Source organism: Colletotrichum higginsianum, chromosome 3 (genome assembly GCF_001672515.1).
Source record: "Colletotrichum higginsianum IMI 349063 chromosome 3, whole genome shotgun sequence".
NCBI classification, from domain to species: domain Eukaryota; kingdom Fungi; phylum Ascomycota; class Sordariomycetes; order Glomerellales; family Glomerellaceae; genus Colletotrichum; species Colletotrichum higginsianum.
This window is the reverse complement of record NC_030956.1, coordinates 4,549,009-4,574,988: the sequence shown is the minus strand read 5'-3', so window position 1 is coordinate 4,574,988 and position 25,980 is coordinate 4,549,009. Positions and strand designations below refer to the sequence as shown.

The 25,980-nt window shown below is 57.6% G+C and overlaps 7 protein-coding genes across 7 annotated transcripts; 1 reads left to right on the top strand and 6 right to left on the bottom strand.

Moving 5' to 3' along the window:
- Nucleotides 1-4,220: 4,220 nt before the first annotated feature.
- CH63R_04905 (uncharacterized protein) lies at nucleotides 4,221-4,749 on the bottom strand (the record flags this gene model as incomplete). Its single annotated transcript, XM_018299880.1, has 2 exons — nucleotides 4,221-4,368; nucleotides 4,445-4,749. 2 exons carry the CDS (start codon nucleotides 4,747-4,749, stop codon nucleotides 4,221-4,223), a joined length of 453 nt encoding a protein of 150 aa, XP_018161126.1.
- A 7,925-nt stretch (nucleotides 4,750-12,674) lies between these two features.
- Nucleotides 12,675-14,646, bottom strand: CH63R_04904 (Aldehyde dehydrogenase; the record flags this gene model as incomplete). Its single annotated transcript, XM_018299879.1, has 3 exons — nucleotides 12,675-12,788; nucleotides 13,180-14,064; nucleotides 14,242-14,646. 3 exons carry the CDS (start codon nucleotides 14,644-14,646, stop codon nucleotides 12,675-12,677), a joined length of 1,404 nt encoding a protein of 467 aa, XP_018161125.1.
- A 501-nt stretch (nucleotides 14,647-15,147) lies between these two features.
- CH63R_04903 (RNA recognition domain-containing protein) lies at nucleotides 15,148-16,170 on the top strand (the record flags this gene model as incomplete). The annotated part of the gene is made up of 1 exon (XM_018299878.1): nucleotides 15,148-16,170. One exon carries the CDS (start codon nucleotides 15,148-15,150, stop codon nucleotides 16,168-16,170), a length of 1,023 nt encoding a protein of 340 aa, XP_018161124.1.
- Nucleotides 16,171-18,547: 2,377 nt separating this feature from the next.
- On the bottom strand, nucleotides 18,548-18,730 carry CH63R_04902 (uncharacterized protein; the record flags this gene model as incomplete). Its single annotated transcript, XM_018299877.1, has 1 exon — nucleotides 18,548-18,730. One exon carries the CDS (start codon nucleotides 18,728-18,730, stop codon nucleotides 18,548-18,550), a length of 183 nt encoding a protein of 60 aa, XP_018161123.1.
- Nucleotides 18,731-19,482: 752 nt separating this feature from the next.
- CH63R_04901 (NMD3 family protein) lies at nucleotides 19,483-20,979 on the bottom strand (the record flags this gene model as incomplete). Its single annotated transcript, XM_018299876.1, has 1 exon — nucleotides 19,483-20,979. The coding sequence occupies one exon, from the start codon at nucleotides 20,977-20,979 to the stop codon at nucleotides 19,483-19,485; it is 1,497 nt and encodes a 498-aa protein (XP_018161122.1).
- A 1,484-nt stretch (nucleotides 20,980-22,463) lies between these two features.
- On the bottom strand, nucleotides 22,464-23,599 carry CH63R_04900 (HpcH/HpaI aldolase/citrate lyase family protein; the record flags this gene model as incomplete). The annotated part of the gene is made up of 3 exons (XM_018299875.1): nucleotides 22,464-23,151; nucleotides 23,221-23,273; nucleotides 23,345-23,599. 3 exons carry the CDS (start codon nucleotides 23,597-23,599, stop codon nucleotides 22,464-22,466), a joined length of 996 nt encoding a protein of 331 aa, XP_018161121.1.
- A 903-nt stretch (nucleotides 23,600-24,502) lies between these two features.
- Nucleotides 24,503-25,850, bottom strand: CH63R_04899 (WD repeat domain-containing protein; the record flags this gene model as incomplete). The annotated part of the gene is made up of 3 exons (XM_018299874.1): nucleotides 24,503-25,237; nucleotides 25,333-25,573; nucleotides 25,630-25,850. The coding sequence occupies 3 exons, from the start codon at nucleotides 25,848-25,850 to the stop codon at nucleotides 24,503-24,505; spliced, it is 1,197 nt and encodes a 398-aa protein (XP_018161120.1).
- Nucleotides 25,851-25,980: the final 130 nt, after the last annotated feature.

Here is a 25,980-nt window from a genome sequence, read left to right as displayed (position 1 = left end):
ACCTTCTGTCGGGTCTTCCCTCCTCTGGAAGGAATGGAGAATAGACCAGGAGCGGGGGCGCACAGTACACTCAATGGGTACGCTAGGCTACCTGCGGACAGAAAGGCACAGAAGTGGCAGGGTCAGGGGGGAGGGAATCAGGGCGAAGACGAGGGCCGAGAGAGAGAGAGAGAGACTTGAGGAAGACTCACACGACTCCACGAGGGACTTGCGGGCCTTGATTTGAGTGACACTTGCGACTTGTGACTTGCGACTTGAGCAACATTTCCCAGAAAAACGGCGCAGCCAGCATGGGCAAAACTGGGGAAGACTTTTTTCTTTCCTTCGCGTGGAATCGGAGCTGTCGCGCATTGACGGCCTCGGTGTTGGCCACTCAGGATGCGCGCTGGCAGGGGGGGCGGTGCGGGTACGCGAAAGCCAAGGGTGGATCCGGGAAGTCTAATTACTAACGCCGTTTGGTTCATTTTCCTCCCATTTGCTGCGCAGGTGGATTCGCCCTCGTCCTCGAATACCAGTTGGTAAATGACTCAGGCACCAAATCCCGAGGGGCGCTGGCGGTCCAAACAGGCTGCTCTGAGTGGCTCGCCGCCCTCTCTAGCCTCGTTTTGCTGTGGCTCACTACCCTGTCGTGTTTGGTATCAAAAAAAAAAGCAATGCTTTGATTGGAATGGATCGTGACTCCTTGTCTATTTGGAGACTGGGAGAGGAAGAAGAGGAAGAAAAAAGAAAGAGGTACGGGGTGACATGCAGACACAGAGACAGAGAGAGACAGGTGGCCTTAACTGACAATGCCTCGCGATCCCGATTCCCGCCTTGATCTGTTATCAGATTGCGCCTCGACAGCGGACCGGTGACGATTTTGGGCTCCGGGGGCCCGAGTATGCGTGTCATCAACTGCTGCCTTTGTCCGCAGCCTCTGGAACTGAATGGACTAAGGGGAAATGGTACCCTACTTTGTTCAACACTGTCGAGCTCCGTCATTTACAAGTACCGCTACGGATGCACCGCCCACACACACGTCGTCGTACCCTCGGCTTTCACATTGACTCCCGTTGCGAGATGACGACTTCGTCTGCCGCCTAAGGACGCAAGACTGATCATCGCTACGGCAGATGCAGGACGGCTGCAGGCTTAGGTGCGTTGTAGCAAGTGCTGAGACGTCAATACCAAGAAAAAACACGGGGAAATTTGGGGAGCATCCAAGGGGCCGCCTTGCTCTTCCCGAGGGAACACGGGGAGGGGCCTCCCAGGGGTTGGTTCGTTGATGGCTCACGATTCCAGAGGAGAGTCCAGATGGCTACCAATTTAGGCCGATGACTCTTCCATGCCCCCTTGCGGCCCCCCCCACCCCCCTACCAGCGAGAAGAAACCGGCACCATTGTACTGGATTGCGTGGGGCCGGCTCAAGGCTGGAGACATCTTGTCAGAATCCATCTGTATCTCCAATTTTTTTCCCAAGTTGTCCAATTGGATTGTGGCGGACGGCTGCTCCTCCCCTTGTCGGCCCAAAGTCGAAGGTCGTGGACGCGAATGGACAGCAACCGGGTTATGACCAATCAGGCACGGGTTAAAGCTGGGAGAAGCCGGAAGACACGGGACTGTCGGGGGTCCACAACTGTATCCACCTCGAAAGCCACTTCCAGGTGGGAGGGAAGGACTAATTCCGTCCTCTCGGGTAGCTGCCACTTTGCCCCGCCTCTGCATTCCGTTCCCACCCTTTTCCCACCAGTGGCTGCACTCGCTACAACTTGCTCCCCTGCTCCGGTACTTCCCCGCCGGTAGCTTTTTGTTAGCAGTGTTCCTTGGTGATTCACCACCAGAGTCGATCTCATCGGGGGCTCGCAAAAATTTTCACTACCAGAGGCCCAAAGGGGTCTCGTGCTCAGCCTTCACGAGTGTGGGAATGCTGGCGAGCACCGGCGTGGCTAAAGCCGTCCATGATAAGGCTGGCCAGCTGCGAGTAACACTGGCCGTTGACTCAAAATACCATAAATGCGTACCAGCCACAACCGCCTTTGTTAGGAGATTATCACGGATCGTCGCCGCCAACAACGCGTGACACGAGTATGAAGAAGGAAAGCGGCAGCATCCAATTCCGACCTTTGGATCAATATCCAAAATGCAGAATCGCGTCCCGCATTCCCCCCTTGTCGCTCCCCTATCTCAAGAGCCCCCAAGACCCGGCTCTGTCCTTGTCCCTCCCATGCCCTTGGGCCTGTCTCTCATCTACCCATCCCTTGCATCCGCGGACGAATGGCGGCAAGCCCAAACAGACAATGTAATCTGCTCTGCCCCTCCAATGGACCCTGGGCTCAGGCTGTCAAGGGGACTCAGGGTTCGCTGACCGCAATTCTGAAAGTTCAGCTCGGATGACGGCGATGGGATCTTCATTGCCAATTGTCTCGTCACCAGGACGCCAAATCGGGAAATGGGCTCTGCAATAGCTAGCACTGACGATGAAGCCGACATGTCGTCGCGCCTCAGTAGACGCGACACGCCGGGACAAATGCACACGAGCTGCTCCTGGGGCACATCTCCATAATTCCGACAGCAGCACTTCCCTGACGAGGAGGGCGGCGACTGGGCAATCGAGCAGATCGCCCGTGGGCCGTGGCCCAGCAGCGACACAATTTCCCGCAGGTCGTTGGGGGTGGAGGGAGGGCACCACCATTGCCTACTTTTGTTTTTTTCTTCAGATCACGAGGTCATCCTTCACGAAAAAGAGCCGCCTTCAATCCACCATCCTGCGGCATGGCGTAGGGCCACAGTCTCACAGATCCCAAAACAAGATGTCAGGCACCACCTTTGTGCCAGACATGGGTGCCCATGGAAGACGATGCGTAGCTCGATGCGCATGTGCGCGGGCACTTCGCGACGCGTAGCTCGTCAGGGACCTGTCACGCTCGGAGGGGCGGACTTCTGGTTGAGCCGGCTTACCTCCGGCTCTGGCCGGACGTCGAGAGACTTATCCCCGTGCATTTTGCGTCTTCGGTTTGCCGTTTCCCGACCGCCGACGGCTCTTTGCCGTTACCCGGCGCTGGGCCTATCGCATGTCTGACCGTTACCCTGTCCTGTGTGCCTGTCTATCCGTATCTATCCTATCCAGATCTGCTCGCTGTCACGATCCCGGCCAAGGGGAAGGGGTTTCCCGGGTTTGTCGGCTTACTCAGCCCGCTGATGCGCTGCGACCCACACCTGTCCGGGAATTTCGCCTCCCTCCGTCTGTCACCGAGGGATGTCGGCTCGGTGTGGATTGTGGAGGATCGACGCCCGTACCCAGTCGATACCCAGCTCCGACCTCACGCTTTCACTTCCACAACAGACACGTGGGGCGCAGCGTACATACATACAGCCGCGAGTGCGTGCAGTTGCCGCCACAAGCATCAGGGGGAGACGACGTCTCCTGCGCATCATTACGCAGCATTACGACGCCCGTCGTTTGCAACAGTTCGGTTCCCAGCTACGAATGCGGAGTTAGCATGCGGCTCCGAGAAGGGGGGGGCATCGGAGCACGTCGGACAAAGGACGGGTCACTCAGGCAGCAAGACGCTTACAGATTATACCGATACCGCAGGGCTGAAAAGCCCGAGCAAGGGCTGGACCTGCCACGAGCTGGAACTGGCAAGGGCTGGAAACCCTCGACGCTTGCAGCCTGTTCTCACGTCTGGTTTCGGGCACTGGCGGGGGAGGAGAGGGAAACAGATGGTTTGATGATGTTTGAATTTTTATTCATTTGTTTGATTTCTTCTGAGGAGCTTCGGGGTCTTGCCCCCTCCTTGCTATCTTGCTTTCTTCCGTCCTCGGCGATGCATATCAGCTTTTTTGCGATGCAGCCTCCTTCCTCCGCGTGCTCATTCCCTGGTATCGATTCTTGTCTCTCAGACAATGCAAATCTCGAAACAAAACGTAAAAGAAAATTGCGTGCGACTGTCGTCGCCGCTGTGGGTTCCCTGTCCCGAAAACGCCGTCGCTTGCTTGCTTGCTTTTAAAATTGATCCCAATAAATGTCGAAGGCATCATAGTACCCCTCCCATGCATCGCTCAAAATGCTTTTTCTTTTCGCTCTACAGTGCCATGCAGATTTCTCGTGAGTCCAGCACCGGCCTGGGTGACCCCAAATCGCAGACGGCTCCCATTAAGTCCAGCTCTCATTACGGTAATAGTGGTTTGGTTTTGTTGACAAAGAAGATTGGAGGAGTTGAGAGGGTGAGGCGAGCCGATCAGCTGCTGTAGGAGCTGCGGAGGGTCGAGATGGAGGCACTGGACATGACGGGCTGAATGGAGAAGAGCGGGCGAATGGGGTAGTCGGAGTCGAAGTCGGCGATGCCGATACGGCTGGCGACTGCTTGTTCCTTGAGCATGGCGATTCTGGGAGATGAGTTAGTGAAAAGTGCCCATGAGAAGATGGTGTGTGTGTGTGTGTGTGTGTGGAGGAAGAACTTACTCATCTGCGCTGATGCCGGCGATGTCGAGGTTGCATTTTTGGAAGTTGAAGGGGGCGGAGATCTCCATGCCCCTCTTGGCCTCCTTCCTGTTGCGGCGGATCATCTTGTTGATGAAGACCTTGAAGCCGTCGTTGGAGTGCATGGCTGCGTCGTGCTGCATTGTGGCTGGGTTGTGTGTGTGTGAGAGAGTATGAGGATTGTTGTTGGTGATGAAGTGGCTGATGGTGATGGGACGGTTGATGGTATTATAGCTGATGGCGATGTTGTTTTGTTTGTTTTGTGTTTGAACCAGCGCCGCGGTCATACACAGGGATGGGTGAGAAAAAAGGAGTATTGTTCAAAGGGAGAATGATTGTTGTTGTTGATCTCTTGAACAAAAGATCGGTAGTCGATGGTGGGAGAGACAGAGCTCTGATATATCTCCTTCAATTGTCTCGTTCGAGGTCGTGGTTGCGAGTGTGCATTTGCCCCCCTTGTCTGCCCTTGCCTTGCTTTTGCTTGCTTTTTCTTCCAGCTCTTCGGTTGTCGGGTCTACCTCCCTGTTCTCGTGTATCCTTCGCGGCTCAGCCCTGAAGGAATAGCTTGGGAAGAGGGTGTGTGTGTATGTGAGTGAGTGAGGTGTTGGGTCAAGGTGGATGAGTTGTTGGAGATTGCTGTTTGGAATAAGAAAAGATGGTGGATGAGGATGTGGGAATGACCAAACTCATATATCCAGTTTCCCAGACCGGCGGAGAGACAGACGTACACGCCCCTAGGCAGGCAGAACAACCGTATGGTGGTGTGCAGCAGAAAGCCAAGTTCTGGGTTCCCAGAAGACGTGCGCGGCAGCAATCGGGGAGGGCGTGGCGTGCGTACGTCCCCGGGAACGAACACACGCCCCCTCCTTCTTCACTATCCTCCCCGTCGTCGCTCTGCCCCCCCTCTCCCTTTGGGCTTCATCCCAAAAGCATCTGGGGATCATGCGACGGGGCGTACACCGTACAGAGAGAGAGAGAGAGAGAGAGAGAGAGTAAGTGGTCGGGGAGGGGGTGGGTATGTTTGGAGGGAGAGGGTGGAGGGGTGGGTTTGTAACTGCCGTCTTCAGAAACAACACCCATACCCACACACATAACGCACGCATGCCATCGCAAAAAGAAAGAAGCGTCCGTCCGTCGGCCGACGGGCGCCACGGAGTACGAAAACAAGGTTAGGTGGACTGGTGTAGGGCGATGGGAAAGAGAGTTCAGAGGTAAGTAGAGATGGCATTGGGAGGGGGTGTATCTCCATTGCAACGGACGTAAAGTAGAGGACGAGTCGATCAAAGGGCCGGGGGTGGGGTGGTGGGGTCGGGGGTGTGTTGGATGCCAAAATTCTAAATGCGGATTCATGAGACAAAATGCTTGGTTTCTTGATTGGGCAGACACTGGTTCCGATGATGGGACTGGTGAGGTGAGCAAGCAGGATGAGTGAGTAAGTAATCAAGAGACTAAGTAATCAAGAGAGTGAGTAAGGAAGTGGGAGAGTGAGTAAGGAAGTAGGAGAGTGAGCGAGCGAGCGAGAGTGCCCGGAAGATGACAATGGGAGATGGGCAAGTTAGGCCGAAAGCGAAGGGTTTGACACAATTTCGTCAGTTTCGATTCCGACTCCGTGATTGGATCGAGATTGAGAGAGTGTGTGTTGTTTGATCGGGGACCTTCGGGAACCTCGCCAATCAAACGTGTAGACGCGGTCCGTCATCGTCGCCGTCGCCGTCGCCGTCGCCGCCTTATGGCAGCCTTTGGTTGGCATGCTGGGTCGAGAGAGTTCGGATCGAGAAGCATCTGGGAACGGACGGCAGGACTCCCCACCCATACACTCACTCACTCACTGTCACATACCATAAAGCAGGCAGGCAGGCTGAGGAAGCCGCGGACTCTGAAACTCGGCGCGGCCCCCCCCAGGGTAAAAACAAAAACCCTCCTTGGGACCATGTTTCATGGTTTTGGGTGGGTGGTAGACGCAGCGACCTTGTAACAGTCGGGGAATTCTCATGGGTAGGATGTGCGATGGGATGGGATGCCGGACGCCGTCGGACGGGCGCGGACTCGAACGCACCGCCAACGCAACGCTTGTTGGCGGCGTGCAGGACGGAAGCTGCGATACCGCACTCTCGGCCGTGCCTCATGATGCTCTCGTCCGCGTAAAGCACGCGCGCATACAAGCAGAGACGTTGAGAGCGAGCGCTTTTGCTCAGGCGCGTCGTCATACGGGCGTCCGCGAGCGCGCGAGCCGGTCTGGGTGTTGTCACCCCCTCCCCCTGTGATTTGGCATCGACACCCAATGGCGACCCTGCACGACTGTATCCCTCTTCCAGCAGCTGTCCGGGGGAGGCGGTTGACAGATATCACGTACGCATACCGTATTGGGAAAGGCAAGACGAGTTTGGGAAATTGCAGACATGGGCCACATCGCCGAGCTTCACGGCGGTACCGTGCATCATGGGAAATCTCACTCTCTCCCACCCAGCCCAGTCTGCCAGTCACGCAAGTCACTTCTGCCTCCTCTCTCTCCCCCGCGTGAAGATCTCTCGGCTGCAAGGGACCAACCGGCGTGATCGTCGACCCCTGTGGGCGATGTGCGCGGCCTGGATAATCTCGCAACTGCGCCTCCCGCCCGCGTGTAAGTGGGTGGCCTGTAACCTGTAGCCTGTACCCAGATGGTCGGAGTCGTAGGGGCTATTCAGTGGCCCGTGGGGGCCGGCGGTGGGCGATGATGGGCTGCAGAGCGAGAGAGAGAGAAGAATTTACGCCCCCCCCCCCCCCCGGCAAGCTGCGGTATCCACACACATACCACGTAGGTGCCGGGATGCTCTGTTAAAGCACGTACGGCACGTCGAGTCGTATTGGGCACGCAGAGTGCCTGCAGGAGGGAGGTGTAATTACTGACTCCTGTGATGACAGATATCTACAATGCTTAGAGAAGCTGGGAGAGGCGCCTCGGCGGACGCCGCATGATGACGAGCTACACTAAGCCGGGGGAGGCTGTTAACCGTAGGTTTTCCTTCTACTTCTCTTTCCTTCTCGGGCATCACTCATGGGGGGAGGTTGCAATTCGGCATCGCTATCGGCATCGTGATCGCGAGGTTGTCAAGACAGGCAAGACAGGCCGCACGTGTCGCAGGTTGTATGTAGCACGAGTCCACCACGGACAGTCTGCGTGAACGACCGGGTTGCAGTAGGTACGGCATGCAGCGGTAGCGTTGCAGCCTTGTCGGCGTTGTGCCCTTTCTCTCTGGCCTTGCCAGGTCGGGCTTGGTCAGGCGTAGCGGGAATGCATTCTTCTTCCCAAACTCCGACTGTCACTGCTGCGTCCATTCTCCCGCTCATCCGGGCACCGCCGTGTCGAACAGCGTGGCATCTGCTCTTTTGAGTTTGTTCTTCAGCAGCGTTGGGTTTGACGTATCTTTCTCTATCTCCCTCAACCCGGCTGGCTGGAATACGAAAAGAGAAACCCCTGTGACAATGGTCAAACGACCCTGGGAAATTGATTGGATTCGATTACTTAGACTTCAACCCCCCCTGGAATTGGGCATTACATGCGCCAGGCATTCATTCCTTTGGGGTCCAAGGGACGGACATCTTCGTCGTCAGCCCTTCACCAGCACCTGCGGATTTCGAGGCTCAATCTAAAATGAACACCTAGCCAAGTGGTGCCAAGGGGAGGTAAGGTGCATGAGTACAGACTCAATAGCCCACCCCCCAGCTCAGATGCCAAGTATCGCAGCAGGGCCCTTGGGTTCCTTTGCACCCTCTGAGAGAGAGAGAGACGCACACGCAGGCTGGGAGCAGAAAAAAAAACAAGCACTGCGAGCCAAGGCCAGCGTTGAAGCCGCCTTGCCGCCGCCGACGACGACGCGGTAGGAAAGCCAATGTCGAACTAACTGACTAATGCAGCGACTATGAGGGACGCGCCAAGCCCCGTTTAGGCCGGTCAAGGTTTTTCTGTCTTCGCATTTGGACATGTTTGAGAGAGGGCTTGGCCAGTCTATACCGGGGGCTTGTAGCAGCGTAAGCCTAATACTGGAGGGGCAGAGGGTTTTGCCCCCTCGTTTCTTGGGACGGCAGTTAAGAAAAATAGACTCGAGAGCATTTGGAAGAAATGAGAGAGATCAAGGCAGATCTTCATTTCATTTCCCCTAGCCTGCATAGGCTTTGCAGCGTGCTGTCGCTGGGACGCAAGACACTTCTGTCTTGCATGGTTGCCTCCCGCAGGTTCCGGGCTGGCGGGACCGCAAGGGAAATACCTGGCGAGACAGCCATGACAGATCGATGGATGGATAAATTGGCTTTATGATTGATTGATGACGATAATCAAGAGAAGCAATATGAATTATTGATTTGGAACCGGATGCCTGTCCGCGACCGCCAAGTCGCCCTGCTGCAGATTCGCTAATTGCGTCTCTCCCCCAACCCAAGCTGAGAGCCAGCATGGCTGCAGCTCGTCAAGCACGTCTGTAATGGGAGATCGTCGCGGGAAAGGATCGTGATGCCTGTCGTCCCTCCGCAGTAGCTTGGGCAGTAGTCGTTTCGCCATGTTTGCTTGTTTCGCCGTACCATCTCTCCCCGACTAATTTAACCCATCAAATAGACTCTCCCGATTCAACATAGCCCCCACTCCAAAGGGTGCAAGCAAGGTGTTGCAATGGTCAAGGGTATCCATCCTGGTCCAGCCGCCCAGGCTCATCAGAAAAAACTGACCAGGTAAACACACGCCCGGAGCAAGGCAGATCAATGCCTGCCAGTGCCTGCTGAGGGAAGAGCCTACGAGGCGGAGGCGGCGCCGGCTATGGTAGCAACAGCACTGCAGTCTTCAGTCTTCAGTCTTCAGTCCGCAGATCAACGTCGACGCCGTGCACGCCGGCCTCGATGAGAGGGGGAAAGAAGAAAAGGGACCTTGCGCCGTCTCATTGGACAGGACGCGAAGGCTGCCGCCGGCACGCACGAGCGGCAGAGGCTTTTTGGGCGTCACGGAGGCACGGTTTTCCGTGAGCGGAGGGGTCCACTGGCAGACTGGGCAGTTTAGTTACGGCCGAGGAAGTGGGTTCTCGGGGGGGTGTATACTATTCGTGATGTGAGCGTGGTGAGTGTCTGCAAACCCTGCAATCTCTCAAGCTAGTCTACTGGAGGAGGTAACTTGCACTTGAGGGCAGCTGGATGGGCTTATGTAAGCCTTTCTGCGTCGTCCTCCTTCCTCCTAAGATCCGGGTGGCTGCGGATGTGCGGTCCTGGAGGCCATCGCCAGATCTGGGAGGCGCCAGAGAAGAGGGAGGTGGCAGGTGGCCTGTAGGTGATAGAGGCTCTTGTGGTTTGGGAAGGAAGGTCCAGTGGGTGGAGGTACGCACGCTACAAGTGGATATTGGCATGTGGCGCTTGTAGTAGCCAATGGATGCACAGGACCCACCCTTCCCGCGCTGCTACACCCCGTGCACGGGCTTTGGTGGCTGCCCTGACTCCCACGCACAACCAGTCCTGGCAGTCCTCCAGACTCGCTCTGCCACTCCCCCCCCCCCCATCTCTCCAAATCGCCGGACTCGGCTGTCAGGCCTTGTGTGGCTTGCCTTAGCGTGCCGTGGGATTGGGCAGAGGTCGTGCGCACGACTACACCACGGCCCTTCCTCGTCCCGATGCATCTAATCCGCCGACGGGAGGCAGATCGACCTGCCCGCCTGCGGACGCACAGAGGCCTGATAACACGCCGCAGTCACCACCGCGGGCGGCTCCCTCTCTCTCGATCGTGGCTTGGAAATGGCTGAGCACGGCAGTTGTTCCTGGCTTTATTCGAGTTCACCAACACCTCGTCGAGGTGTCCCCTTCCCCTCATTGGGAGATGCATCGTACGCTACCCACGGCGCGCGGCTTCACCTACACCACCAAGCCATCACGATATTCCGTTTGCGGATGGTTTCAAGAGTCCAACGTCGAGGCGGAGTCGCGGGACCTCAACGGAAACAAGCAGCCCTCTCTTACGACCGATGTGATTTTGTCCGTAACAACGGCAATCTCGCCGAGACGTTCCTCGGGTTGCCTCTCTTCCTCCCCATCGCCCTTAGTTTCTTTTACCCTCATTCTTCAGCGGCCGACAGTCGCCTCCTCACCCGTCGGCTCTCAACCACTTTCCTCTCCGTTTGCGTCGACGGTTTTTGTGGCGCGGAACAGAGAAATTCGTTGTACCTGCTGAAACGAAGACTCTCTGCAAGCTGACGAAGGGATCTATTGGTGTTCTCGACGAGAGCATTGTTCGGACCTGCCGAGTCCCTCCAATGAGAGGCGGGAACCTCATACATGCATTCTGCTGCCATTCCCATATTCGCCAAACACGAGAACCTGCGAGATTGTACGCCCGTAAAACGTGAGTTCTAGAGATGTTCCCAATGCAGCAATGCGTCACTCGCCCGAAACCAAGGTAGTCATGTCCGGGACTTCGCCCAACTTTGCTCCCCCCATGGCCAAAACCGTACTGTCACGGCCCGTCAAAAGTCTTGACATGGTTTGCAGCAGGATGATGTCTCGCACGAATCGGAAGGAGAGAGCGAGACTGCTTGCAGACCCTCAAACCCCTCGTCCTCCCCCCTTTGTGCCTCTATCGACAAACCACGTTGACATGTTTCTGGTTAATTCTAATTCCAGTGCGTCAAATGTATCGCTGGTTTTGCAACACCCGGCGTTGCTGTGTCAAGTGTGTCAAGTTACTTCCTGACAGTGTCTGGTGTCTGCTTCCGAAGGAGGACCACCCACGCAGGAAAAACGCCTCCTGAAAAAGAGCTTATCACCACCGAACCTTCTCGCATTCCGCTGTCCCGGGTTTCAAGGGTCCTATATGACGTTCTGATACTTAGCCTGCAACTCGTCCTGCAAACTATGCAACCCTTCTTCTTGTTGTTTTTTTGGGGGGGAGGGGGGGTTTACAACCACTCGGTTTCCACTTGACTTTTCGCCGTTCATCTCATGAGGATATCGGGGAGGACGAGGAAAAAGCAGAGGGTAGCCTGCTGTAGCGAAAACGAGACGACGTCTCGCGGGAAGACCTTAATTTCTGTTTCTGATTTTGTGACCAAATTTGGCGCAGGGAATATGACTCTTTTCGCACGCACGCCTCCCACACGCTCACTTACACAAGCGCACACACGGCCTGGAAACGCACGACCCAGTACAACAGACAGCACAGCAGCGCCCAGGGACGCGGCCCCAAGCATTCCACATTCCACATCCCATCCAAAAACAAACTTCTCAACCGCTTTGTCACAAAAACCATCCACTCAGGGCATTGCTTTCGGGTGTATCCACTTTCGAGACAGGATTAATCGCGGCCTATGGCCGTTCCCTGAGCGCGGCCGACTCGAAACACGGGAAGGGTTGCTTTGCTTTGCTTTGCTTTGCTTTGCTTTGCTTTGCTTTGGAAGGGGAGGGGGTGGACATGGAAGCCTGTCGGAGACGTGGACGAGGCACCGCACCGCCCGTCTTGCAATGCGTTTGGCATGCGCCATCTGAGCGCGACAACGCCGTTGACGTGAAGTTGACACTGGCCTTGCCGTCGACGTCAGGGGCTTGATCTCAGGGCATTGATCCATTCACTGCCTTCGCAAGGTATTCGACGAGCGAGCCGATCTGCCACTTCTACACCTAGGGCCCGCTAGGAGAGGGTATGGATCGGGGGGAAGAGGTATATTGTGATTTCATTAAGAACAAAACAAAACATCATCATGCTCGCGTGCACACACCGTCGTGGGGTGTGCTCCCATCTTCGATCCCGCCTTACTCGAGCCCACACAGGCACACATCTCTCTGCCTGTGCTCCTCGGCCCCGTCCACATAGCAGGCCGATAAGGGAAAGGACCACAAGCTACGGGAACCAGCGGCTGCTGCCCGTGCGGTGAAGGGACGCTGTCCTCGATGTGGGCTCGTGTCAAGGCGAAACAAGAACTCTCCAACCGTGCCCTGGCCCGGGTTTCCTCAGAGGCGTTAGGGACAGGTATGCGGCAGTACCGCCACCCGTCCGGCAAGTTCCTCCTCTCTCTCTCAAACAAGCAGGGGGGGGGGGGGGGGGGGGGGGGGGGGCGGACACCCAATCATCCTGCCACAGCTCTAGGCCACTTCGAATTTACCAGTTCTTCCGTCTGCTTAGTCCTCAGAGAATGACAAGAAAGGTGCCGGCAACATCCGGGGCGCATGCTCGCCGCTGTGTCGGCTCGCGAGACGCCTCGTGCTAAGCCGCTCATTTGGGGTAGTCCTTAAGGTGGTAGCTCTTGAGCTTGACGAACTGGTCGAAGCCGAAGCGGCTGAGGGTCTGCCCCTTGCCCGAGTTCTTCCACCCGGTCCACGCCAGGTCCTAAAAGGGCTGTCAGCGCCGAGAGTTGATTGAGGGAGGTGATGATATGGCTTGATGGCTTGATGGCTTTTGAGGGGGGGGGGGCTTGGAGAGACAAGTAGATCTTGAACCGGCAGTTGGGCAAAAGGGCAGGAGGCAGGCACACGCAGCAGCGGTAGGCAGAAAACGTGCGCCCATTGCCTACACATGCCGCGTGGTGCCCAACAGGCTTGCTAGATGTGGGCGAACGGCGCGGTTTCGGACTGAGGGTAAAAGAAAAAGACGGAGGGGAGGGGGGCCGTGGTTCAAAACTACGGAGGGCGATCGGAGCGGAAGGGCACAGATCGGACGATCCTCAGGGCAAAGATGTGGCACATGTGTGAGTGAGTGAGTGAGTGAGTGAATGACTTACAGGGCTGGGATAGTCGCAGCGGTTCACGAAGACGGTTCCCGCCTCCACTTGGTCCGCGAGCGCGTAGCCCTGGTCCGTGTCCTTGGTCCAAATGCTGGCCGTCAGGCCAAACTCGCTGTCATTCATGAGCTGGACAGCCTCGTCGTCACTCTTGACGCGCTGGACGGGGATGACGGGCCCAAACGTCTCCTCCGTCATGACCGTCATGGAGTGGTCGACGCCGGTCAGCAGCGTGGGCTTAACGAAGTTGCCCTTGGGCGGCGGGTTGTTGAAGGACTCGTTGGCGGGGGTTGCGTCGGTGGCGCCCTTGGCGATGGCGTCCTGGATGTGCGACTCGATCGCCTCCTTGGACCGCTTCGAGATGACGGGCCCGACGTGCGTGCCCTTGTCGAAAGGGTCTCCCAGCTTGTACCCCTCGAGAACCTTCTGGACGGCCGCAACAAAGGCGTCGTGGATCTTGTCGGCCACGTACACGCGCTCGACCGAGCAGCAGCTCTGGCCCGAGTTGAAGACGGCGCCGTCGACGATCTCGGCCGCGGCCCAGTCGATGTCGACGTCGTCGCGGATGTAGGCCGGGTCCTTGCCGCCGAGCTCGAGCCCGACGTTGACGACGCGGTCCGACGCCGCCTGCTGCACTGCGAGGCCGCCGGCCACGGAGCCAGTGAAAGCGACGAGCTTCACCTTGGGGTTGCGGACGATGGACTCGATCATGATGGGGGAGCCGCAATGGAAGTACTGCAGCACGCCAGCTGGGAGGCCGGCCGCCTCAAACACCTTGGCCACGTGCTCGACGATCGTGGGCGTCTGCGGCGACGGCTTCAAGATGACGGTGTTACCCGCCAACAGGGCAGGAATGAGTGAGTTCACCAAGATGAGGTAAGGGTACTGGGGAGCGAGTGTCATGTCAGCCAGAGTCAGGGGTATCGCGGCGGTGTGGCATGTCTCACAGCGCAAGGAGCAATGTCCATGCTGCTGCTGCTGCTGCTGCTACCGCTGCTAAAGCCCCGTGCGCGCCAGACCACGCAGATAAGGGAAAGGGAGGTTGAAGGGAAGACAACTCACATTCCACGCGAAGAGAACGAGGACCGGACCAACGGGGACCTTGCGGATGAAGCGCTTGAAGCCCTTCTCCGGCTCGCCGTCGGTGTCCTTGAGCACCTCATCGCTGATCTTGAGGAGGTACTCGCCGCGCTTCACCGCGGTGGCGACCTCGACGCCGGTGTAGGCAATGGGGCGGCCCATCTGGACGGTGAGCTCCTCGGCGAGCTCATCCTTCTTCTCGAGCAGAAGATTCAGCGCCTTCTTGACGATGGCCTGGCGGTCGGCCAGGGAGGTCTTGCTCCAAGACTCGAAGGCCTTGGTGGCGGTGTTGGGAAGCTCATCTAAGTCGGCCTGGGAGACGCCGTTGCGGGTAATGATGGGCTCATTGGTCGTGGGGGAAATGGTCTTGAGGACTTCGACGGACATCTTGACGGCGTGCAGCAGGTAATGATTATAAGATGAAGCAACAGGTGAGAGAAGTGGTTGAGACCTCTGCGATGGATCAAGAGGGCACTTCACGGCTTAGATATCCTCTCCACCCCCTTTGCGATTGGTACATGAATCGTCGTCACTCGTCACTCACTGAGGGGCAGAGGGGCAACGAACGACGTGGAGGGGTTACGGCGCGTTACGCACCCGCGCACCGAGATAAGCGCGGTACGGGAGATGATGAGGTAATCAATCGCGATAAGGCGTTCGGCTGTCGGCCTTTGCGTTAGGCCCCACTAAAACTTTGCAAAGTGCTAACGGCGGCCTTTCGTCCACAGGATGCATCAACATCTGCATATGTAACTACCTTTCACGACACACGCTCTACGCTTGACGAACGGGGCTGATACCGCCGAAAGACGGCCTGACTAAATCAAATCAGGGCCTTGAGATCATATCTCATAACCGACTACACACGCCCCCCCCAATATCGCCATTATGGCCCCCGAAAAGCGGAACAAGTTCCTCGAGGCGGACGACAGCGAAGACGACCTCGACCGGGGCTACGACTCGGAGGCCGAGGAGCTGCGCAAGGGTGGCCGCAGCGCCAAGAGGCGCAAGGTCGACAGCGAGGACGAGGACGACTTTAGCGACGAGGAGGCGCATGACGTCTCTAAGACGGACGACGGCGCATCAGGCGACGAGGACGGAGACGGAGACGCGGACGACGGCGCCGAGGCCTCGACGTCGAGCAAGAAAAAGTCAAAAACTACGACGGGCCTGGACCTCCCGGATATCTCCAAGCCCCTGACGAAAAAGAACCTCGTCGCGACGGAGGAGGCCGTCAAGAAGTCGGGCGTCGTTTACATCTCGCGCATCCCGCCCTTCATGAAGCCGCAGAAGCTGCGGTCGCTGCTTGAGCCCTACGGCCGCATCAACCGCATCTTCCTCGCGCCCGAGGACCCGGCGGCGCACGCGCGGCGCGTCAAGAACGGCGGCAACAAGAAGAAGTCATACACGGAGGGCTGGGTCGAGTTCCTGCGCAAGCGCGACGCCAAGGCCGCGTGCGAGCTGCTCAACGCCCGGACGATTGGCGGCAAGAAGGGTAGCTACTACCACGACGACATCTGGACGCTCAAGTACCTCAAGGGCTTCAAGTGGCACCACCTCACGGAGCAGATCGCCGCCGAGAACGCCGAGCGGACGAGCAGGATGCGGGCCGAGATCAGCAAGGCCGGCAAGGAGAACAAGGAGTTTGTGCGCAACGTCGAGAGGGCGCGCGTGCTGGACGGCATCGCGGCGACCAAGGCGAAGCGCGGCGGGAAGCAGGGGGAGGACAAGGCGGACGGGGAGGGGCCCGCTTCGGGCTCGGGCGCGGCGGCAGGCACGGACACGGGCGCCCAGCCGGACAAGAGGCGGACGGTGTTCAAGCAGATACCCTTGGCGGACAGGAAGGGCGACGCTTCCTCGGGCGGCAAACCGGCCGGAGATGTGGCGCGGGTGCTCGGGAAAATCTTCTAAGCAAGGAGGGGTGTAGCGCGTGTACGTATGCTACGCACCCACCCCCTTTGTTTTCTTTCTTTTCTTTTTTACACAGGTGCCGTTGCAGTTGTCAATGGAAAGGAGCATAGTCAAAACACCACAAACGACAGGACGAAAAAGGTTCCCCTGCGCCGGTATCTTCGGGAGGGCGTGCGTGTGCGAGTTCGCGGGGTTTGTACGCAACGGGACATGGTTGCATCCGTGGCCAGGTCCGCCAAGACGTCGAGTGCAAAGCCTTTTCGGACCAACACAACCATTTCTTGCGCAATGGCAGGCTTGAGAAATTGCGAAATATGATGGCTTGGCACGAATGGCGACGATGGGATATGACGTTCCGTTGCCCCCCCCCCCGCCTCTTGGAAGGAACAGACGATGCTATCCGCACTCTCCGCCATTCGCACTCGGAAACCCGGAGGAAGCGGAGGAAAAGAGAGTTGCGCATCACACACTGGACGACGTGATGCCATCCATCATCCGTAATACGGGTAGCATTCAAAACAAGAAAAGAACCTCGAGCTGTCAAGCAATGTCATGCAGTGCGTCGAAGCGAGTGCGAATGCTGTCATCACCACCACCACCATCATCTTCTTTCGCTTCCGTGTAACGGACCGCCAGCTTGGCATGAAGGCGATGATGTCGCCATCATCAGTCCCCGTTACCTTGACTAGGTAGGTACGGACGAAAAGGTGGTCTTCGAAATAAGCTGTCAAAATACCCGGGCGATAGCTCGACGTGGACATCGCGGACCCCTTTGCGTTACCCGCTCCGTGCTAGTGTTGTCGGGTTTGTCTTTGAGACGCTTCAGTCGACCCTGAGGATTCACCGTTTGCCCATGGACACAACGGCGATGCAGATGCGGATGCGACACAATCCCCCTCACCCCCCCCCCCCCCCCCCCCACGATCGTAGACCACCACACGTGTTACGCGGTAATGCCCCGACAAGCCGACGACACACGAGTCTCTTGACTTACAGCACACTCTCACAGAAAACAAAACCAGTCATGGCGTGCCATGCATACCTGGAACACATGAACCTCCGCGGACACGGGGAATCAAAAGAAAAAAGATCAAACCCATGATCGTCATCATCAACATGACCGCCAGGCTCACACACATAAGTCACAACAACCCGACGCCGCCTAACCCCCCAGGACACCGTGGCGAGGACGCGCCGCCGCCAAGCCAGCGAGAGAATACAACGACCATCGCCAGGTCGCGTCGCCCATCGCGACCTCTTTCCCGACATCGACAATGATCGAGAAAGGGCGGCGGGGGCGACGGGGGCGGCTGGACGGGCGCACATTATGTGTCCGTGTAGGGCATCTCGATCGGATGGCAGCAGGCTCGATTCGGCATGGTCGAAAGACAAAACGCATCGCACACCGCAATAATGCCGCACACGCCGGCTCTCCTGCTGCTCCTCCTCCGCCAAAGTCCCGCACTCAGCCCGCCGGACTCCGCCATATGTTCTCAAGACCATGCGGCGCCGAGGGGTCATGCCATACCTGCCCTAGCCTGTTGGGCCGTCCCTCATCCTCCCCAGGAATCAGGAGGAAACACCACCACCCCCCCCCTCCCTTCCTCACTCCCCTACCCCGTCTCATACCTGTATGCCTTGCGAGGTCGTGAGGGTGGTGACTTACCTCAGGAGGAGGGGGGGGGTGAGGGTGTGGAGAAAACATCTGGCAGGGTTGCGGACGGGCGGGCGCGGGAGCGTCTGAGAGTGAAAGTCTGGAGAGATGGAGGGAGGGTGTCTACATAACATACACAGAAGGGGTGGGGGGCGAGGGAGACACAGGGAAGATACTCACTCGGTCGGCGCCTGTTTCGAAACTGGGGGTTCTGGGGACAGATGGAGTCGTGGGGCGAAGGTGTCGTGGGAACGAGACTCGGCCGGCGCCTGTTTGAGCCTGGTTTCTAGCCCCGAGTCTACCAGTAGCTTCCAGATCTGAAGCAGTAGTAAGGAGGGCTTAGGTAACTCACTTTTGACATTGGAGTGAGCGTGGTTTGAGGACCCTCGAGGAGGGGGGAAGGGGCAGGAGGCGAACTCGTCGGACTCGTGAACTTGAAACAAGACCTCGGCTTCCTCCCGGTAGTCGTCGAGAGGGCGCACATCGTAGAGAGGGCAGAGCTAATATGGGGAGGGAAGCCTCGGAGTGTTCAGTGCTGGAGCATCGCGCAGGGGACCCTCCCGTCCGCGAAACCAACCCCCGGAACCCAGAGACACGGGCCATGGAGACCGAGAAAGACTCCGCGGGGCAAAGAGCGTTGTGTGCCTTGTGTTTGAGGGTCGTGTGTATGTGTGTGAGTGGGTGTAAGTGCTGCCAAATCGGAGCCCAGGGGGGATGGAAGGGTCAGGAATCGGCGATCAGAAAGAGTTCGGCCGGCGACGCTCGAGCGTCCTTCCGCCTCGCGGTGCGGCCACTGGCCAAGGCGGGAGGAGGCACGGACGCCGGGCTCAGTTGAGGAAGGTCGAGTGAATATTGATCAGGGGGCCTGCGGGGGTCTTCTGTCGAGTCGAGGCCTTGGGTGCCCATTGCAAGGGGACGTGCCGCCCGCATGCACCGACACGAAGGCGGTCCAAGGTCTTCCAAACGGACGGGAGACACGAGTAAGCCCTGCTGACTTGAAGATGGGATATAGAGTTTGGCCGCATCGCCGATAGGGCACGCCGACACATGACACTTGATACTGATAACTAACTGCCTTCATCTGCCTTACTTGCTTATGTAAGTGGCGCCGACGGACCGGCGGCGCCCGTGATGCCGGTGGCGGCGGAGGCGGCGACGGCGGAGGCGGGTGAACGGCAGGAGACACGCATCAGCCAAGCGGTGGTCCAAGTATGTATTATATGCTGATTCCAACGACACGAAACACACAAAACGCTTTTCCTTCTTGCTTAGTCGAGACTCTTCCCTCTATCTCTCCCTCTCCCACGCTCTCTCTCTCGAGGCGTCAAGGTATTTATCCGATGCATACACGCCCGTTACCATTCATGAACCGTCCCATCCCGTTTTGCAAAAGAAAAAGAAAGAAAAAAGAAAAAAAGGGAAAAGGAGAAAGAAGGGGGAATGGATGCACCCTTTCCCTTCAGTTCTTCAGCGTCTACTACTCACAGCAAACACCCCGAGAGAAACAACTCTCCCTCCCGAGTTCCTTCCTGAGTCACCGTAGACGGCCACTTTCAATTTAATGGCCGGCCCTCCTGGGACCGACATATATGTTCCCCGTCAACCAAGACCACATATGCCCATCCCCTGGCCCGTTTGAAGATGGACAATGAATGCATTTATTCCTTGATCTGGAGCTCGTCCATGTCGTCCAGGAGCTCATCCATGTCCACTCCCGGCACACCATCGCCGTCTTCGGTCTCGGCGATGCTCATCGCATCGGGGTCGACCTTGGCCGCCTGCTGGGCCTTGTAGAGCGCCATTGTTGCGCGGAGCTCGTCGTCCTCCTCGACGTCGCGGAGGAACTGCTCGTAGTCCTCGTTCATGCGGTCCTGGTCCGCCTTCTTGGGCAGCAGCTCGCCCTCGTCCTTGTTCATGCGCTTGAGCTTCCAGTTGCGGTTGCGGTGCTTCCTCCGGTTCGGGTAGTGCTTCTTGACGAGCATGACGTCCGGTATCGTCGAGGCATATACGCCCGAGGCTTCGATGGCGTCGAACTCCTCGTTGTTGAAGTTGGTGCCCGTGAGCATGTAGCCGAGCACCGAGTCACCCGCGTGCAGCAGGTTGCCCAAGTGCGTCCTCGCAAAGTACGTCTTGTCGTTAACGCCCAGGTCCGACGCACGCGCGACCTGTACCTCGGCGAGCCGCCACTTGCCCTTCGTGATGTTGGTCGGCTCGATGTCCATGACGATAAACTCGACAAACTGCTTGACGTCGGCGAGCGAGTAGAATGGCGCGCGCCAGTAGATGGCCGCGCTGATGTCGGCCGTCTGGAGGGTGTTTGGGTCGAGGAGGTATACCGACGTCCCGATCTTGTGGCAGATGACCAGCGGCGAGATGTTGCCGGACGCTTTGGCCAGCTTGATGGGCATGGCGACAAGGTCGTCACGGCAGATGGGCACCAGCTCGACCGAGAAGGTGAACTTGAACGACTTTGTCGACGTGTGCACGTCCTGCGAAATGAGCTCCTGCGACTTCTTGGCCTTGCACGGCACGACCGAGTTGAGGAAGTCGCAAAACTTCTCGGCCTGATTCCTCGCCGAGAAGAAGAAGTCAATGCCGTCCTTGGCCTCCTTGATGTTGAGCGTATCCCTGTGCGCGCCGTGCTTCATGATGAGCTGCTCGAGGAAGAGGAAGGTCCTCTTGTGCAGCACCTTTTGGCGCACCTGGACCGAGGCGCGCCACACGTTGGCTGTGTACGACTTTGCGCAGTCGGGGCATTGCTGGTAGGCGACAATGTAGATGGCCTCGAAGGCCTGCTGCAGGAGGACGCCGGTCTGGACCTCGTCCTGAATCGTAATCTTGACCTTGACTCGTCTCGAGTGGGGTTCCGTCCACACAAAGGAGGCGTCGATGATGCGGATCTTGTTCAGGCCCTTGAGCTTCTTGAGGCAGAGGGCGAGCAGCTCGCGGGACTCGGGTGCGGCGACGACCCAACTGCTGGGGGGAAGCAGCCAGCGGTCGCAGTCTCGGCAGAAGTTGAGCGTGGCCTCGCGCTGGACGCCTTGGGAGATGTCGACGGTCAACTTGATGCAGTCGTAGCAGAGCGCACCGGCGGCCGTCGTGCCGTCGATGGGGGCGCCGCAGTTGCAGCAGAGGATTGTGGCGTGCATCGACATGGTGATATGCTCTCTCTCGATGTGCCCTTGGTGCTTTTGTTCTCCGTGTCGATGTTTGGGGGCAGGTGGGTGAGCGGAGGGCAACAACAGACTGACGCTCTATCTCTTTGGGGGGGGGGGGGGGGGGGGGAGGATTGGGCTCTCAGTGTATATGGCGGGGTATCGCGAGAAGGTGGGATGCCCATCCCAAAAAAAAAATTCAAGGACGGCGGGGGATTGCTTATCGATAGAAAAGAAATCAAGTCACGTGCCCGACGCTGTACGATGCAAAGTCGCCGCCAGTGGCGGGATTTGTTTTTGACTGCGCTTGTCATTATTAATCACTTCTGAACCCCTGCAATACCTACTTACCCGCCCACCGGCAACAATGCGGAAGACATTCTGCAGCAGCGGGATGCCCAATCGTACCTGGACAAGACTGGTGCAATATTTCCGAGGAGTCATATTATTTATTGTCCTTGAAAACATAAGTTGTTCAATTGCTGCCCTTTTGGTGGCGTTCTAGATAGAGCATGGTGTGTTTTGCGAGTATCCCGGTTTAAGCCCGTGCTGAGCTCTCCTCCATGTCGTCGGGTTTCTCGGGCTCCTTTGTGACTCACAGGAGGAGCCATTACGATGAGGGTCTGGGATGCACAGGGATGCAGTGAGGATTATCTATTGGGGCTCGCTTATGCTGATGCCGTTGTCAGGTCCGGCGCGGCATACCTTCAACCACCATCATTGTTAGCAAGAGAGCGAAGTGTGAGGAGGCGAGCCGTACGTTCAACCAATTTCACCAAACGATTTATTATCATCTTCTTCACGATACAGCACCATGCGCCATCTGTGAGAGGTTGCGTTGAAAACGACGCGATCAACAGTCCTGCCTTACCGGCACTCTCGGATGCCATTAACATTAATCAGCCTGCAGCACCCCAACGTCATGCCGCATCTCTCATTCTCGAGCCCATGCCAACGGCGGCACCTACACGTAATAGCAAAAGATTGAGCCAGCCCACAGGGAGGAAATCCACCCACCCACCTTCCTCAAATCACCCTTGGCGGGAGGAAAGAAGATGTTAGTGTGGCCGAGGACACAGACGAAAGGGGTATGTATTTGTGTCGTCGGAACGTCTTTCGAGGGGACAGTAAGTTCCAGCTTCAATTGTGTGTGTCATGCCATTCGACTCTATAAGACTTTGGTTGGGTCCATACTTTAAAAGCTTGACTGAAAGGTAGTAATAGGCTGGCTCTGTGGCAGACAAAAACAACAAGCACTCTCGAATTCAACATGCGGATGGTGATGTATGACTGACTGCCAATACATGTAACAGAAGGCAGTACTCCTTCTCCTCATTCAGCCCAATCACTCATGGACGAACAATGTCATCCGTCATTGTCGTATCGTGGCATCGCCGGCAGCTGTCTATTACTCTTCTCTACCCCTCGACGGTATACCTGTAGAGGTCTCAGATCATCATCAACCGGTCGTGACTTGACACCTCTCACTCCTTACCGTTCGTCTCCTCGGCCTTCTTCTCGGCCTTCTCCTCGGCCCCCTCCCCATTTGTGCCGTTCTTTTGCCCCACCGGCCCGACCGCCTGCCGGGCAATCATGAGGTCCTGCGCCAGCCCGCCGAGGTGGATGACGTCGGCCGACATGGCGATGAGGCTCATCCTCTTGGACGCCTCCTTGATCTTCTCGGGGCTGCCGTACGGCGGCGCAGCGAAGGCGAAGCCGGCGTACGGCTTGTCGTGCTTGTTGATGGTGTCGAAGAAGAGCTTGGAGATCTCGAGCCACTCGGGCTCATCGGCGCCCATGCCGCCCATCTTGCCCTCGAGGTTCATGCTGATGCGGCAGTCGAGCGTGCCGAACCACACGACGTCGATGTCCGGGCACTCGGTCAGGATCGCGTCGAGGTTGCGCACGCCCTCGGCTGACTCGATCTGGATCATGACGGCCGCCTGGTCGTTGAGGCACTTGTGCACGTCGCGGCTCGGGTCGTACGGCGTGTCCGTGAGGAACGGGATGAGCCGGAACGGCGGCGCCGACCTCGTGCCCCGCTGCTTCGTGCCGTACTTGGCCGACGACAGCACGTGCTTGGCCTCCTCCACCGTCTCGACCTGCGGCACCACGATGCTGGCCCCAGCGTCGAGCGCGTAACCGATGGCCGCGTGGTCGTGGCCCGGGACACTTGTGTGATGCCATGTCAGTGCTAGCTCTTCCCGTCGTGCTCGGGCGTGTGAGAGGGGGACCCCTTACCGGACCCAGGGGATGGTGCGCCCCTGGCTCATGAAGATGGCTTCATGGACCATCTACAGGCGGTGGTCAGCGCTATTGTCACCGACTCCTCTTGTCTGCCCTCTCCATGTAGTGAGTGACAAACCGATGTCATGGTCTCGACGTTGCAGGAAGTGTGCTCCCAGTCGATCCAGACGGCGTCGTAGCCCATGGGGGCCAGGAACCGCGTGATGGGAAGGGCGCTGAGGCCGGCATAGTAGCACATCAACGGGGGGATCTTCTTCTCGTGGGCGTCCCGGATGGCCTGGCGGGCCTTGTGAGGCTGGAAGAGCGAGGGCGCGGCGTAGGCGTTCATGCCCTGCGTGGCGACGTTCTTGTATTCTTCTCCGATGACTGACATCTTGACCTGGCTTGTTTTCCTTGAGAAGGCTCAGGAAGAAGGAAGAAGGAAGTAAAAAGGGGTGTCTCTTGAAGGTCTTTTCGGAATGAAGGGAAGAAGAATCAGTTGATTTCCAACTCCAACTCAATTGACGGTCGGGAGGGCAAACCCCCTTTTATACAGTTGGTTCCTCACTGTTACCTCGCATGCATACCGTGTAACAGAGCTCACCAGGGGAGGGGGCTGCCCGCATATCGCCCCGCCTCCTCCACAGATACTGTAGGCAACGAGGTCTTTGTGGTGGGATGACTGACCGTCTCGTTCGGCACAGTCGACGGTTTCCGCTGGTCTCAGTCCCCTCTGGAGGGGGCGGCCTCGGGCATTGAGGCTATACTGGACGGCAAGCGAACTAGCGACCATGGAGATACGGCGGCCCACCTACTCTCACGTCAGCCCAGTTGGTCCTTGTTGCGAGAACGATTGGGCTGCAGTAACTAAAAGACGAGACTCTTTGGAAAAAAACACAAACTGGCAATTACTATTCATTTATGCTGTTGGCTGATGAGACACATGTCATTGCTTAGCGGCGTCATCATCATCATCATCATCATCATGAGCGTTTCAAAGGAAGGCGGGTTGCGTCGCGGTTGGTTCCGAGGGAGTGAGCAATTCGCGGCCTACCAAACTTCCATGGATTGAGAGAGACGTCAATTGATACCTGTTCACTCGGCCACGAGGCTCCTTTCATCGGGTCGTAGAGGCCATTTGGCCGCGGTGCCGTAAACCCCAGTTGCCTGTGATAAAAGATAAAAAGGGGGCGCTAGACGCTGCCTGTCGCAGTAGTTCTCACTGGGCAAATATGTAGGGTTAGAACCACGACCACAATGACCGGGATTGGGCCGTATTCCAGTTCGGGAAGGCATATCAGAAGATATCCCACAAGGAAATTTTGCCGTCCTTGCTTCCGGCCGCTAGCCAGTGTGCATTCTGCGCCTGTTGTATGCGTCTGTCTTTGACGCTCAGCTGTCCCGCATGAGAGACAAGATTGCTGGGTGGCTGATTGTGATCGCTCGAGGTGCTTCGGATCTCATCAGCCCGAGTAGTCCCACAGACATTGGCCAATGCGATGGCATAACATCCGACTTGGTGCCATTTGAGCGTGGCCACCTCCTTGAGGGTCTTGGACGAGTACACGCGAACCATGGCATCCCAGCCGGCAGTGGCGAAGATGCGGCCGTCGTCGCGGATGCGCAGGCCCTGCTGGCCCGAGTGCTTCGTGTTGGAGATCTTCAGCGGTTGTTGAACCAGGCCCCCATCGGCGGCGGCGGAGTTAGCAACCGGAATAGGGTGCTTGGCCACCACCGCATCGGCGCCGGAGGTAAGAAAGTAGCCCTGGTCCGCGACAACGTCAAGCGAAAGAATGGGCTGCTTATGGACTTGGGCCAGGTAGGTGGTAGTCCACATCCCGCCGACGAGCTGCATAACCGTTGCTAAGCCGTTCTCGTACGCGGCAATAAGAGTCAACCGGCCACTCGCGGGTGGCTCCGTAGAAGCGACTCCGTTGACGTACAGAAGGGCCAGGGCCATGGCCATGCCATTCTTTTCCGTGGTTTTGATCGTGTGAAGTCGCTTCTTGGAGGGCAACTCATACACGTCGACCTATCACGGTGCTCACAGGTTAGGTGTGTGTCTTCTGCAGCAGTGAAGAGCACCCCGGACTTAAGAGCCGGGGATAAAGGTTGTGTTCAACTGACCGACTCCGAAGCCAGCGTGTTTGGCACGGCGAGCAGCAGGTCTGCGGCCTCCGACGCGTCACCAAGCAGGGGCACGCATGAAGCAAACGGGCAGAAATTCATGGTGTTGACCTCGATGAGATGCAACAGCCAGGGTTGGGGTCTTGGTTCAGGCGTCTCGTCGAGCGGTAGCTTCTTGCTGAGATGCGACTCGTCCTTGGAGCCCAACTGCCAGACGGCGAGCTTGTGATCCCGGCCATGACTGCACGCGGTGTGAGAAACAATAAGCATTCCAAAGACGGAAGAGATGCGACTCACGTTATAATGCGGTCGTCTCCCCAGCCCTCGATGCCCAGGATTGCGTTCTCGTGCGGTCTCCATACAGCCGTCGGGCGCATAATGGTCAGGTCCCAGAGGACGACGAAGCCGTCGGCATCACCACTGGCCAGCCGCTCGTTGCCGCGGACGAAGGCGAGAGCGTGGACTTGGGCTTTGTGGCCGCGGAGGACAGATTTTGGATGCGGAACCGAGTCCGTCATGATGGCCGATGTGCGATCAATCGATCGGGCGGGAATGTTGAACAAGCCGGAGCAGCAACTGTGGTGATCGCAGACAGACCGACAGAGATGATGAAAAAGCAGAGGACAGTAATTGCGAATTCTTCCGGCA